General features: G+C 35.4%; 1 protein-coding gene across 1 annotated transcript in view; it reads left to right on the top strand.

The window, feature by feature from the left end:
* The window catches only part of LOC136386840 (dmX-like protein 1), a 47561-nt gene extending 34400 nt beyond the window's left edge, over positions 1-13161 (top strand). The window contains 5 exon segments of the mRNA XM_066357967.1: positions 358-611; positions 723-1401; positions 1491-1536; positions 10191-10289; positions 13146-13161. Coding sequence (XP_066214064.1) covers positions 358-611; positions 723-923 — 455 coding nt within the window. The 3' untranslated portion in view covers positions 924-1401; positions 1491-1536; positions 10191-10289; positions 13146-13161.
* Positions 13162-14002: the final 841 nt, after the last annotated feature.

The following is a 14002-nucleotide window of genomic DNA, read 5'->3' as shown; positions in this document are numbered from 1 at the left end:
CTCCAACTACCTCATTTTACCATAAGCAAAACTAAGGTCCAGACAATTAGTGGGTCTCACTGCTAAGTAGTTAATTGTGGTATACATCTGGGTTTAGAAACCAGTTTACCTATTTTCCTGTTTAATAATAACCCTTCTACCAATACTCCACTGACTTAGGTCTAAAGCCCTTCTGATTACTCCATTAACTACAGTGGCCCTATATTCCTGGAGCAAGGTTATTTCTAAAGGGGAGCCCATTTCTTGTTTATGAAAACTATTATGTTTTTCATCTTGAATGCATTTTTAAAGATATATCTCTATTTATAGTAATAGCTTGATTATATTTACTTGATTCTTGAACCTTTTTGCTTATAGAAATGGATGATGATGTTGACGATCTGAAAATAAATCATGAAAAGAATGAATTGAGTGGTGATAAAATGGTACCGAACTCAAGTTTTATACCATTACCATCAGCTGCCATTGATCATCAGATTGAACTACTTCTGTCTGAATGGAGTAAAAATGCAGACATGCTATTCAGTATACATCCCATGGATGGCTCTTTGCTGGTTTGGCATGTGGATTGGCTGGATGAATACCAGCCTGGTATGTTTCGTCAAGTACAGGTACTATTATTAAGATCTCTGAAGAGCTACTTCCTTTTAAATGTGGGTACAGTTTTGTAATACTGCTTTATAAAATGTCATGTGTTCTAATGCTCACTTTCTTAATTCTAGGTGTCCTTTGTTTCCAGAATTCCTGTAGCTTTCCCCACAGGTGATGCAAACTCTCTCTGTAAAAGCATAGTGATGTATGCCTGTACCAAGAATGTTGACTTGGCTATTCAGCAAGGGAAACAAAAGCCTCCTAGCCTCACACGTTCCGCATCAATGCTTATCTCTTCTGGCCACAGCAAATCAACTAATAGCTTAAAATGAAGTATTTTTACCCCTAATGTTATGATGATTTCAAAGCATGCTGATGGCTCTCTGAATCAGTGGCTAGTCAGTTTTGCCGAGGAATCTGCTTTTTCTGCGGTTCTCAGTATTTCCCACAAATCCAGATATTGTGGTCATCGCTTTCATCTTAATGATTTAGCTTGCCATTCAGTATTACCATTATTATTGACAACATCACACCATAATGCATTAAGGACACCAGATCTTGATAACCAAAAACAACCTAATGATGCTGTAAATACTGAAGATTTGGCACAGCAGAAGAAAAGCCCCGTTGATGTGGCAATTCAGGACCCCAGTGCAGTTTATAGTGAACTAATTCTTTGGAGGGTTGATCCAGTTGGGCCATTGTCTTTTTCTGGAGCTGTTTCAGAGCTTGCCCGGATTAATTCTCTTCATGTTTCTGCATTTTCCAATGTGGCATGGCTGCCCACTCTTATACCCAGTTATTGTTTAGGTAAGCATTCTGATTTTGTTTTAATAAATTTAAATTTTGGACATTATTGTTTAAGAGTTGACTTTTAACTGTTTGTAATTGCTTTGTAGGTGCATACTGCACCAGGTCGATGCTTTATCCACTGCGCCACCACAGGTCAGGCTAAAATCTTACATTTTTAATTGAACTGTGGGCAATCTAGGTTTTTGCATATATGATTTATTTTGTGTGAAATATACACATCTTAAAATTTTGAAATAATGTTCAATATTTGAGAGATACCACATAATAAAAGGTTTATAAACTGAGACTTACTGGAAAAACAACAAATTTATGGTTTCTAGAAGTAAATTTAAATGAATTCATGTAAAATTTTATAGAAAAAAGTAGATTAGTCATCAAGTATGTCTTAAATTAGAGGGAAGCTCTACTATTTTTATTGATGAGAAAACTCACTATCTTAAAGATATTATTCTTCCAGTCAAAGTCCTAACAAGTGTTTGTACAAGTTAGCAAATTGCTTATAAAATTTATATAAAAGGATAAATGTGTAAAAATAGCCATAAATATATTAAAAATAAGGAAGAAGTAATTGGCTCCCAGATATCAACTTTTTTTATAAAGCTATATAATTAAAATTGTGTTACACTAAACAGAAAAAGACAGATCAATTAATGGTATACAGAATTCAGAAAGGTATCCTTGTACGTCATAAAATTATGGGCTAAAACAGTTGAGTGATGGGTCTTTCTTTCAGAACTTGAAAATGTAGTGTTTCATCCTTCTGGCCTTCATGTTTCCAGACAGAATTCCACTCTCATACAAATCATCAATCTCCTATAAGCAATGTAAAGCTTTTATTTTTTTAATTTATTATTTGTTTACTTTTTTATTAATTTTACTAGGGTGACATCAATAAATCAGGGTACATATGTTCAAAGAAAACATGTCCAGGTTATCTTGTCAATCAATTATGTTGCATACCCATCACCCAGAGTCAGATTGTCCTCTGTCACCTTCTATCTAGTTTTCTTTGTGCCCCTCCCTCTCCTCCTTTTCCTCCCCCCCATAACCACCACACTCTTATCAATGTCTCTTAGTCTCGTTTTTATGTCCCACCTACGTATGGAATAATACAGTTCTTAGTTTTTTCTGATTTACTTATTTCACTTCCTATAATGTTATCAAGATCCCACCATTTTGTTGTAAATGATCCGATGTAATCATTTCTTATGGCTGAGTAGTATTCCATAGTGTATATGTGCCACATCTTCTTTATCCAGTCTTCTATTGAAGGGCTTTTTGGTTGTTTCCATGTCTTGGCCACTGTGAACAATGCTGCAATGAACATGGGGCTGCATGTGTCTTTACGTATCAATGTTTCTGAGTTGTTGTTTTTTTTTGTTTGTTTGTTTTGTATTTTTCTGAAGCTGGAAACCGGGAGGCAGTCAGACAGACTCCCGCATGCGCCCGACCGGGATCCACCCAGCACGCCCACCAGGGGGCGATGCTCTGCCCCTCCGGGGCGTTGCTCTGTTGCGACCAGAGCCACTCTAGCGCCTGGGGCAGAGGCCAAGGAGCCATCCCCAGCGCCCGGGCCATCTTTTGCTCCAATGGAGCCTCGGTTGCGGGAGGGGAAGAGAGAGACAGAGAGGAAGGAGAGGGGGAGGGGAGGAGAAGCAGATGGGCGCTTCTCCTATGTGCCCTGGCTGGGAATCGCACCCTGGACTCCTGCAAGCCAGGCCGACGCTCTACCACTGAGCCAACCGGCCAGGGCCAATGTTTCTGAGTTTTGGGGGTATATACCCAGTAGAGGGATTGCTGCGTCATAAGTTAGTTCTATTTTCAGTTTTTTGAGGAACCGCCATACTTTCTTCCATAATGATTGTACTACTTGACATTCCCACCAACAGTGGATGAGGGTTCCTTTTTCTCCACAGCCACTCCAACATTTGCTATTACCTGTCTTGTTAATAATAGCTAATCTAACAGGTGTGAGGTGGTATTCCATTGCAGTTTTGATTTGCATTTCTCTAATAACTAGTGAAGATGAACATCTTTTCATAAATCTGTTGGCCATTTGTATTTCTTCCTGAGAGAATTGTCTGTTCATGTCCTCTCCCCATTTTTTTTATTGGATTATTTTTTTGTTGTTGAGTTTTATGAGTTCTTTGTATATTTTGATATTAGGCCCTTATCTGAGCTGTTGTTTGAAAATATCATTTCCCATTTAGTTGGCTGTCTGTTTGTTTTGTTATCAGTTTCTCTTGCTGAGCAAAAACTTCTTAGTCTGATGTAGTCCCATTCATTTATTTTTGCCTTCACTTCCCTTGCCTTTGGAGTCAAATTCATAAAATGCTCTTTAAAACCAAGGTCCATGAGTTTAGTATCTATGTCTTCTTCTATGTACTTTATTGTTTCAGGTCTTATATTTAGGTCTTTGATCCATTTTGAATTAATTTTAGTACAAGGGGACAAACTGTAGTCGAGTTTTATTCTTTTGCATGTGGCTTTCCAGTTTTCCCAGCTCCATTTGTTGAAGAGGCTTTCTTTTCTCCATTGTGTGTTGTTGGCCCCTTTATCAAAAATTATTTGATCATATATACGTGGTTTTATTTCTGGACTTTCTATTCTTTTCCATTAGTCTGAGTGTCTATTTTTCTGCCAATACCATTCTGTTTTGATTGTCATGGCTTTATAATATAGTTTGAAGTCAGGTATTATAATGCCCCCAGCTTCAATCTTTTTCATTTGGATTGCTTTGGCTATTCGGGGTTTTTTATAGTTCCATATAAATCTGATGATTTTTTCCTCCATTTCTTTAAAAAATGTCATTGGAATTTTGATGGGAATTGCATTAAATTTGTATATTGGTTTGGGTAATATGGCCATCTTGATTATATTTATTCTTCCTATCCAAGAACAAGGAATATTCTTCCATATCATTGTATCTTTTTTTGATTTCCCTTAACAGTGGTTTGTAGTTTTCATTATATAAGTCCTTTACATTCTTTGTTATGTTTATTCCTAGGTATTTTATTTTTTTTTGTTGTAATCGTGAAGGGGATTATTTTTTTGAGTTTGTTCTCAAATGTTTCATTGTTGGCATATAGAAAGACTATGGAGTTTTGTATGTTAATTTTGTATCCTGCGACTTTACTGTATTGGTTTATTGTTTCTAGTAGTCTTTTTGTAGATTCTTTGGGGTTTTCGATGTATAGGGTCATATTATCTGCAAAAAGTGATACCTTTACTTCTTCTTTTCCGATATGGATGCCTTTTATTTCTTTGTCTTGTCTGATTGCTCTGGCTAGAACCTCTAGCACCACATTAAATAAAAGCAGAGAGAGTGGATAACCCTGTCTTGTTCCTGATTTAAGGGGGAAAGCCTTCATTTTTGTGCCATTTAATATGATGTTAGCTGATGGTTTATCATATATGGCCTTTATCATATTGAGATATTTTCCTTCTATACCCATTTTGTTGAGAGTCTTAAACATAAAATTGTGTTGTATTTTATCGAATGCCTTTTCTGCATCTATTGATAAGATCATGTGGTTTTTGTTCTTTGTTTTGTTGATATGGTGTATTACGTTAACCGTTTTACATATGTTGAACCATCCTTGAGATTCTGGGATGAATCCCACTTGATCGTGGTGTATTATTTTTTTAATATGTTGTTGTATTCAATTTGCTAGTATTTTGTTTAGTATTTTAGCATCTGTATTCATTAGAAATATTGGTCTGTAGTTTTCTTTTTTTGTGCTGTCCCCTTGCCCGGTTTCGGTATGAGGGTTATGTTGGCCTCATAAAATGTGTTTGGAAGTATTGCTTCTTCTTCAATTTTTTGGAAGACTTTGAGTAGAATAGGAACCAAGTCTTCTTTGAATGTTTGATAGAATTCACTAGTATAACCATCTGGGCCTGGACTTTTATTTTTGGGGAGGTTTTTAATAGGTTTTTTTTTAATTTCTTCCCTATTAAGTGGTGTGTTTAGGCTTTCTGCTTCTTCTTGACTCAGTCTAGGAAGGTTGTATTGTTCTAGGAATTTATCCATTTCTTCTAGGTTGTTGAATTTAGTGGCATAAAGTTTATCATAGTATTTCACAATAATTCTTTGTATATCTATGATGTTTGTGGTGATTTCTCCTCTTTCACTTTGGATTTTGTTTATATGAGTTCTTTCTCTTTTTTCCTTGGTAAGTCTTACCAAAGGTTTGTCAATTTTGTTGATCTTTTCAAAGAACCAGCTCCTTGTTCTATTGATTTTTTTCTATAGTTTTTCTGTTCTCTATTTCATTTATTTCTGCTCTGATTTTTATTATCTCCTTTCTTCGGCTGGTTTTTAGTTGTCTTTGTTCTTCTTTTTCCAGTTCCTTAAGGTGTGAAGTTAAGTGGTTCACTTGGGCTCTCTCTTGTTTGTTCATATAGGCCTGAAGTGATATGAACTTCCCTCTTATCACAGATTTTGCTGCATCCCATAGATTCTGATATGTCGTATTGTCATTTTCATTTGTCTGTATATATCTTTTGATCTCTGCGCTTATTTCTTCTTTGACCCATTCATTTTTTTAAAAGTATGTTGTTTAGTTTCCACATTTTTGTGGGGTTTTTTTTCTCTTTTTTGCAGTTGTATTATAGTTTCAAGGCTTTATGATCAGAAAATATGCTTGGTCCAACTTCGTTTTTTCTGAATTTGCTGATGTTGTTTTTGTGGTCCAACATATGGTCAGTTCTTGAGAATGATCCATGTACACTGGAGAAAAATGTATACTCTGTCACTTTGGGATGGAATGTCCTGAGGATGTCTTATCATATCCATTTAATGTAAAGCTTTTTTTTTTATCAGTACAGCAGTTTAAGTCAGTGAACTAATTAGGTCAGTCTATCAGTTTGACTAGTTTTCAAAACACAATATCAATATGAAAAGAAAATCCAATGTGAAATAATATGCTAATAGACTAAATAAACAGAAATAAATTCTAATAGAATTTACATAATGCATTTTAAACACACACTACAGTGGTACCTTGAGATACAAATTTAATTCGTTCTGTAACTGAGCTCGTATGTTATTCAACTAGTATATAAAACTGCCGATACTGGATCCATATGCCTATGCGCCAACTAGCAGCACCTTCCCGAATCACGACTCATATCTTTGAATTTCACTTGGATCTCAATCAAAAATATGGACCCAGTCGCAGCTTGTAACTTAAAAAAAAAATTGTATGTTGGTCTGTTCATATCTCAAGGTACCAATGTATACTGAACATATGTTTTGTGTGTGTCTAAAATTATTAAATTGGTTTATTAGTTTGTTACTGTGGATGTCACTTAGAGGGTGAGAGAAAATGGGATGGAAGAAGGGAGGAAAAACAGTGACTTTAGCCCTGGCCGGTTGGCTCAGCGGTAGAGCGTCGGCCTAGCGTGCGGAGGACCCGGGTTTGATTCCCGGCCAGGGCACACAGGAGACGCGCCCATTTGCTTCTCCACCCCTCTGCCACGCTTTCCTCTCTGTCTCTCTCTTCCCCTCCCGCAGCCAAGGCTCCATTGGAGCAAAGATGGCCCGGGCGCTGGGGATGGCTCTGTGACCTCTGCCTCAGGCGCTAGAGAGGCTCTGGTCGCAACATGGTGACGCCCAGGATGGGCAGAGCATCGCCCCCTGGTGGGCAGAGCGTCGCCCCTGGTGGGCGTGCCGGGTGGATCCCGGTCGGGCGCATGCGGGAGTCTGTCTGACTGTCTCTCCCTGTTTCCAGCTTCAGAAAAATGAAAAAAAAAGAAAGAAAACAAAACAAACAGTGACTTTGTTTTTATTTATGTTCTCTTTTTTCTCTAAAATCAGAGTTGAAAATCATCTGATAAAACATATCCTTTTATTTTGAGCACAACACAGAGGATTATTTATTATCTTTGTTCAGGTACCTTTTTAATACCTGAGAAGTAGAAAATGCCAATTTTGAGTACTATCATTTCAAACTGTTTTACTGAGCATAATTTTAATATATAAAATATATTAAATTTAATTCCACTTATGAAATATGATATAGAGAACCTGATAAGGGTCAATGGACACATTTTGGAAAGTCACAGTACTAACAATGCAGGAGCTGGGATATGAGTTCTAATAAAGATCACTCTATTGGTTAAAATATAGACTTTGTGACTGAGAGGTATAATTAGTCATAGCTCCCTCTGAAGTATAATTCTGTTGTAGGTGACTAGAGGAGGTATGTCTAGAATCAAAAGGGGAAATTTTATGATAGTAAGTCATTTATTCTCTTACTATAAATTACAGACTTGACCTCCAAATCTGTTATTTTTCCACATAAACTATAGTAGGTGGTACTCTTTAAAAATTATATTCCACAAAGTAGTAAATTACAGGGTTCCCAAAACTACTAGCCATCATAATTTTTCAAAACATAAAACTCTCTTCACTTAAGAGAGGGTAAGCAACTGTACTTACCCTAAGGTAAACTATATATTTAGGTGCTGAAAAATTTATATAAACGCTTTTATGCCAGAATATAACATTCACAGACGTATGTTAAAGTGCTGACATTTTGATTTAGGCATATAAGAATTTCTCTTTATTAGATATTTCTAATAAAGTGAAGAGGGAAGAAAACAACTTCCTGGAGGAGAAAGTTCCATTTTTGAGGCTTCTAGCAGTTGTAAATCTCAACAACTTTAAGTTGTAGATCTACTATTCCTGTGAAATTTCATTTGTCAAGCATAGAAAGCTTTAGTACCCCCACAGCAAAAGTATGATACTCTGCACGCATCAGATCTAACGTTTGCTTTGTAAAATGATCGTATCTTTTGACCTGTCATAGTAACTGAATGTCAGGGACTTCTGGCTTCCCAGCTATGCTTTTGCTTGTTTCATCAGGAGGATTTGAAAAAGATGTAGAAGGAGGAAAAGGATTGAGGAAACTTCCTTATAAGGATAAAAAGCAAATAAAAAATATAAAGAAAATATAATTTTGCAGCTCTTAGAATGAGGAAGCACTGTTTTTAAGGTCTTTAAAAATACTAATGTCTTTAATTTTTCAGACCATTCTATGAGATAGGAACTATTATTATTCCCACTTCATAAATGAGAAAATAGAGTCACAGAGAAGTGTAGTAACTCACCCAAGATCACAGAGCTATTAAACGACGGGGCTGGGATTTGAATCCAGGTGTCCTGACTCTAGAATCTATATTCTTGGTTGCTGTACCCACAGTACTACACAAAAATAAATGCAAGGTTGTAAAAAGGTTTTGATAAAAAGAAACATAAAGATTAAGTAAGTTTCTTCTTTCAATATGTTTTAATTACAGGAGTTTAAAGTGTGCTTTTTAAAGATAATTTTATTTCTCACCAAAATTGGTTTTATTTCTCACTACCTAGCTCTGTAAATGTGATAGGAGTCATCTAGTAACACAAGCTGGAACACTTAGATTCATCTGAGATTTCTACTTTTTTAATACTTCCTACTCTTATCAGTGGCCAAATCTTGTGGTTTATAAATATGGATGATTTAAACAGCTTTCAGTTACCGAACACCTATGGTCACAATCTGCCCAAGTTTCTTTATCTATGATATGTCTAACTTTACAATGTTGGTATTATTATTCCTGAGGTTCCTAGAGTTACATTAGTTTGATTAAATCACTTTTCTATGTAGCTTTACTGGAATTAAAACCATGTCCATATCCAAAGCCCATGTTTTTGCCACTAAAATATACCATATTAATTTTTAAATATCACTACAGTGTAACTTATCTTTACAAGCTCAGTGTCATACGCCTACGTATAATCTTATTATATCTATTTCCATAAAATCTTAACAAGTTTTCCTATTTTCAGTGTTGTCAAAATTTTCTTATACATATCCACTTTAAATTCTGCTGACTAGTCATTATTTAAAGGGCAAATTTGATCACACTATACCTCTGTGAAAAATCATCCTCATTTTCTAAAAGATGTGGTCTCTTATGTTCAAAAGTCCCTTCCAAATGTCTAGATATCTCGCTTGTTTCTTATTTATCAAAACTACCCCCAACTGCACTTCCAACACGCACACACTTTCCACATTCCAGTAAAATTCAACAATGGACAGGTTTCTGAAATGCATTAACTTTTTTATATTTATGTACAGTTTTTTCATATCTCCTTTGAGATAGTCCTTACATTTTTTTCTTAACCTATAAACTCAATTTAAGTATTTTTGCTTTGTGAAATCTTCTCCATATTTCATTTTCCCTTATGTCAATGTGAGTTATGTATCTCTCTTTTCTGTACCTAATCTTATGATGAGACTATGTTGTAATTATCACCATTATTCTTTTTACATATTTTATACAACATATCTTTCAGAATAGAGTTCTAAAGAAAATCATGGCCTTATCAAATTCTTCATATTTTAATGAAAGTATAGTTATCATGTCTGAAATAGTATAAGTTGTCATTATATAAGCAGTGAGAGGGGTCATACTTTTACAATTTTAATCACATAACATGTAGTTAAGCTGATAAATATTTCCTAAGTCGTCCACAAATGAACACTTCTATGAAAGAATCATGCATTTTCATTTGTTTCATGGTGAGAATAAACTCTTTAGCCAATGAAAATAGGCAGTACAGTGCTGAGTAGAGAACAGTGTGGGTAAACAATGAGTTTTACTCTATGTAAAGATACATGTGGTTTGAAAAAAGCAAATAGATTTAAATACATTAGTCTGAATATCAACCATAGAAAGTTAAGTTTATCTGGTGTTTGTATTGAAGAGGAAATTATATTCAGTCATTTACTCAACAGATACTTCATGAATTTCCCAGCTAGAGGAGAAGAAGGAAAGGCCGCACATTCGTGGGCACATTAGGAGATGTGACGTACGTGGCGTGCTGGACCAGAGAGGTAAAAAGCCACAGGCTGTGGGTACACAGGGGACAATGGAACAGACAACTGGAAGCAGTGTGAACTGAACATCCTTGTGTACTGACATCAGAAAATTTGAAGTTGTCTTGAAAGTACTGTACTCCCTTGAAGAGTTTTAAACAAGGAATATCACAAATGGATTATAATTTTTTAAATATTACTCTAGCACCATTATGAAATCTAGATGTGAGGAGACTGTTGCATGGGGTTGCTTCAGGTTAAACAGATGATAGGAAGGCAAGATTAGGGGTTGGTCAAGCAAGTATGCCTGGAGATGAAGCGTGTACGGTCAGTGACACTGGATAAGGAATGAACAGAACGAGATAGTTTCTACAGGAGTTGGATATTCATGATTGTATTAGTTTCCTATTGCTGATGTAGTAAATTACAGCAAATGGTGAATTAAAATAACACAAAGTTACTATCTTACAGTTCTGGAGATCAAAGCTTGAAATCAGTTTATTGGTTTAAACTCATAGTGACAAAGGAGTATGTTCCTTTCGGAAGCTCTAAGGGAAAACCTGTCTCCTCGTCTCCTCCAGTTTCTAGAAAACTCTTGTATTAGTTGGCTCATGGCCCCTTCCTCCATCATCAGAACTAGCAGCATAGCATCTCAAAATCCTCTTTCTCAGATCTCTGCTTTATGACCCTGCCCTTTGAATCTTCTCATCTCAAAATCCTAAACTGAATCACAATTTCAAAATCTCTTTTGCCATGTAAGGTAACATTTCCACAGGTTGCAAAGATAGAGATGTAAACATTTATTTTTGAGAGGGTGGGGCAATCTTCTGTCTACTATAATAATGAAGGTGGAGTTTTAGACTGACATCCATATATTTGTCTGGAGATACTAATAATAGAGATAATATTTTCTGATATAAAGAATAAAGGAAAATAAGAAGGTTGAAGGGAGAGGGGATAAGTTTATCTGTGAAATAAAATTTTGAATTTGAGCTTTGTCAGTGTGGGACATCCTATAGTTAACCAGTAGAAAGTGGCCATGTGTATTAAAAGCTTAGGAGAAAGGATCTGGCAAGATATATTGATTTAAGAGTCATCAATATTTAAACTAATCATGAAAATTCTACTTAAGGCTATTAAAAAGTAATTTGTTCTGAACTACCTCTGCTCCTGTAAACAGCTGTAAAACCTGACAAATATATAAAGCAGTGGTTTTTAGGCATTAAATAAATATTGAAACATATTTGAATTTTCCCAGTTTAATAAAATGTACTAACTCTGAGATCCAAGAAAGCTAGTAAGCACTGAGCAAGGTAAACAGAAAGAAAAACACATCTAGTTATATTACAAGATATTATGAAGAAATATTGTTAAAGCTTTAGTTTCTATATTTATTGATTTTATCCTAACAAAAACAAGGATTCTGGATCAGAGGAAACACCAGTTATTTACTTGAAAAGCATCATGATATAGGTCCCCCATTCCCAATTTCATAGATGTCAGCTGCATACGTGAGGTCTAAATAGAAGATGGGAACAAAATAGAAGAGCTTGGAGCTAATATGGTGTGATTGGTGCCACAGCTAAAGTTTCTTCTAAAAAGTCAGAATGCCCCTTTTCTAAATGTTAAACAAATCCTGTTTGGGGGAGAGCAGGGGCAAGTCCCTAGTTCACTACTCTTTGGAATGCACAGAAATGGTTCTAGGAGAGATCACCCTGTGAGTATCTCTGGCGTACCTATCATTTTTAAATAACTACCAAGGATTGTTTGCCCTTTGTTCATTCTTTAACCCAGGTTACTGGTAGTTTTTGCCCAAAATGCTATGGTCATGCCAAGTTATGAAAAGATTATCTGTTTCTCTATAATTCTATTCCAATAAATTTAATAATATAGGTGAAATCGTCAGATTTCCTGAAAACTACAATTATTCATAACAGTTTTATAATAGTCAACAAAAGTTGGAAATAGATAAAATATCTATCAACATGAGAAGAATAAACAAATTGTGGAATATTCATACAATTAAATAGTACTTAACACTATAAACAAAGGTCCTATAGATACAATTTGAATGACTCTCAAAGAAATCCTGAGTGGAAAAAAAAACCGTACACAAAAGATATACATGCTCTATTCTTGCATTTATGTGAAATTCTAAAATAGGTAAAACTAATTACATGAGTGATTATTTTGGAAATGGGTAGAGGCCAACGATGACTATGATAGGGCTGAGGAAAATTCCCGGGGTTAGAGTAGTGTTCTATAGTGTGAATGGGGCTTGGGTTGCACAGGTTTATGCATAAATCAAAATACAGAAAATGAATACTTATCTTTGTATAGCTTACTGTATATAAATTTTATTTTTAAAAACTATGAATACTAAACTTTCATGAATGATGTACATTCTGAAATATTAGGGGAAAATGAACTAATGTCTTCAATACATTTTGAACTCTGCAGTGCAGTTTGGATAGACAAAAGAGATGACACATAAAGAGATAAGTTGTAAAACGAATGTAGTAAAATGTTAATAAAAGAATGTAGAGTGTGTATGAGAGCTCACTACATCACTCTTTCAATATGGCTGTCTGAATGCTTAAGATTTTTCACAAAGTATATAAGTGATGCTTCAAATGCACACTTCTAATCCATCAAAATATTATTTGTGTGATGGATAGAATCCATTACTTTTTGCCAAATATTCTCTTGCCATTCCTTACATGACCCTCCCAGAGAAAAGCTTATACATTCCTGTCTTGCTGTATTCAGGTGTGGCTATATGACTTATGAAGTGATGAATGTCATTTCTAAGTAGAAAGGTTAGGGACAAAAACTGTTTTGCCATTTTGTTACTGTCGTTTTCCCTCTGTGAAGCCTGGGGTCCTCCAGGTAGACTTCTCGCTGAACCTGGTGTTCCTGTGAAGTGATGTGGGCAGAGCTGTCACTGACCCTTAATGGACTGCATGAGGGAAGCAAAAAGAAATTCTTGGAAGCGCCTGAGGTATATTCATTGACATAGCATTGTCTAGGTCAGTGGTCGACAAACTCGTTAGTCATCAGAGCCAAATATTAATACAGCGACTGAAATTTCTTTTGAGAGTCAAATTTTTTAAACTTAAACTGTATAGGTAGGTACATTCCTTATAGAGGTAGCATGTGGTATTTTGTGGAAGAGCCACACTCAAGGGGCCAAAGAGCCGCATGTGGCTCGCGAGCCGCAGTTTATTCTGGTGTTTTTAGGAGGAAGAGGCTTAGAGGGTAGATAGATAGATAGATAGACAAACAGAGAGATAGATAGATAGATGAAAGAAGAAAGAAAGAAAGAGAGAAAAATAAAGAGAAAGAAAGAAAGAGAAAGAAAGAAAGAAAGAAAGAAGAAAGAGAGAGAGAGAGAAAGAAAGAAAGAAGGAAGGAAGGAAGGAAGGAAGGAAGGAAGGAAGGAAGGAAGGAAAGAAAGAATGGAAGGAAGGAAGGAAGGAAGGAAAGAAAGAAAAGAAAAAAAAGAAAGAAAGAAAGAAAAGGAAAGAAAGAAAGAAAGAGAGAAAGAAAGAAAGAAAGAAAGAAAGAAAGAAAGAAAGAAAGAAAGAAAGAAAGAAAGAAAGAAAGAAAGAAAGAAAGAAAGAAAGACTTTCATATTAAGTAACTAACAGATTTTAGGAAAATTGTTAAGCATCCAGGAAATGCGAGCTTTGAAGTTTTCTGTTCCATCAGATAATCAGCATTAATAACAT

The sequence above is a fragment of the Saccopteryx leptura genome, unplaced genomic scaffold (assembly GCF_036850995.1).
Source record: "Saccopteryx leptura isolate mSacLep1 unplaced genomic scaffold, mSacLep1_pri_phased_curated manual_scaffold_16, whole genome shotgun sequence".
Lineage (NCBI taxonomy): Eukaryota > Metazoa > Chordata > Mammalia > Chiroptera > Emballonuridae > Saccopteryx > Saccopteryx leptura.
Note: the sequence above shows the minus strand (reverse complement) of the source record. Positions and strands in the feature narration are given on the sequence as shown.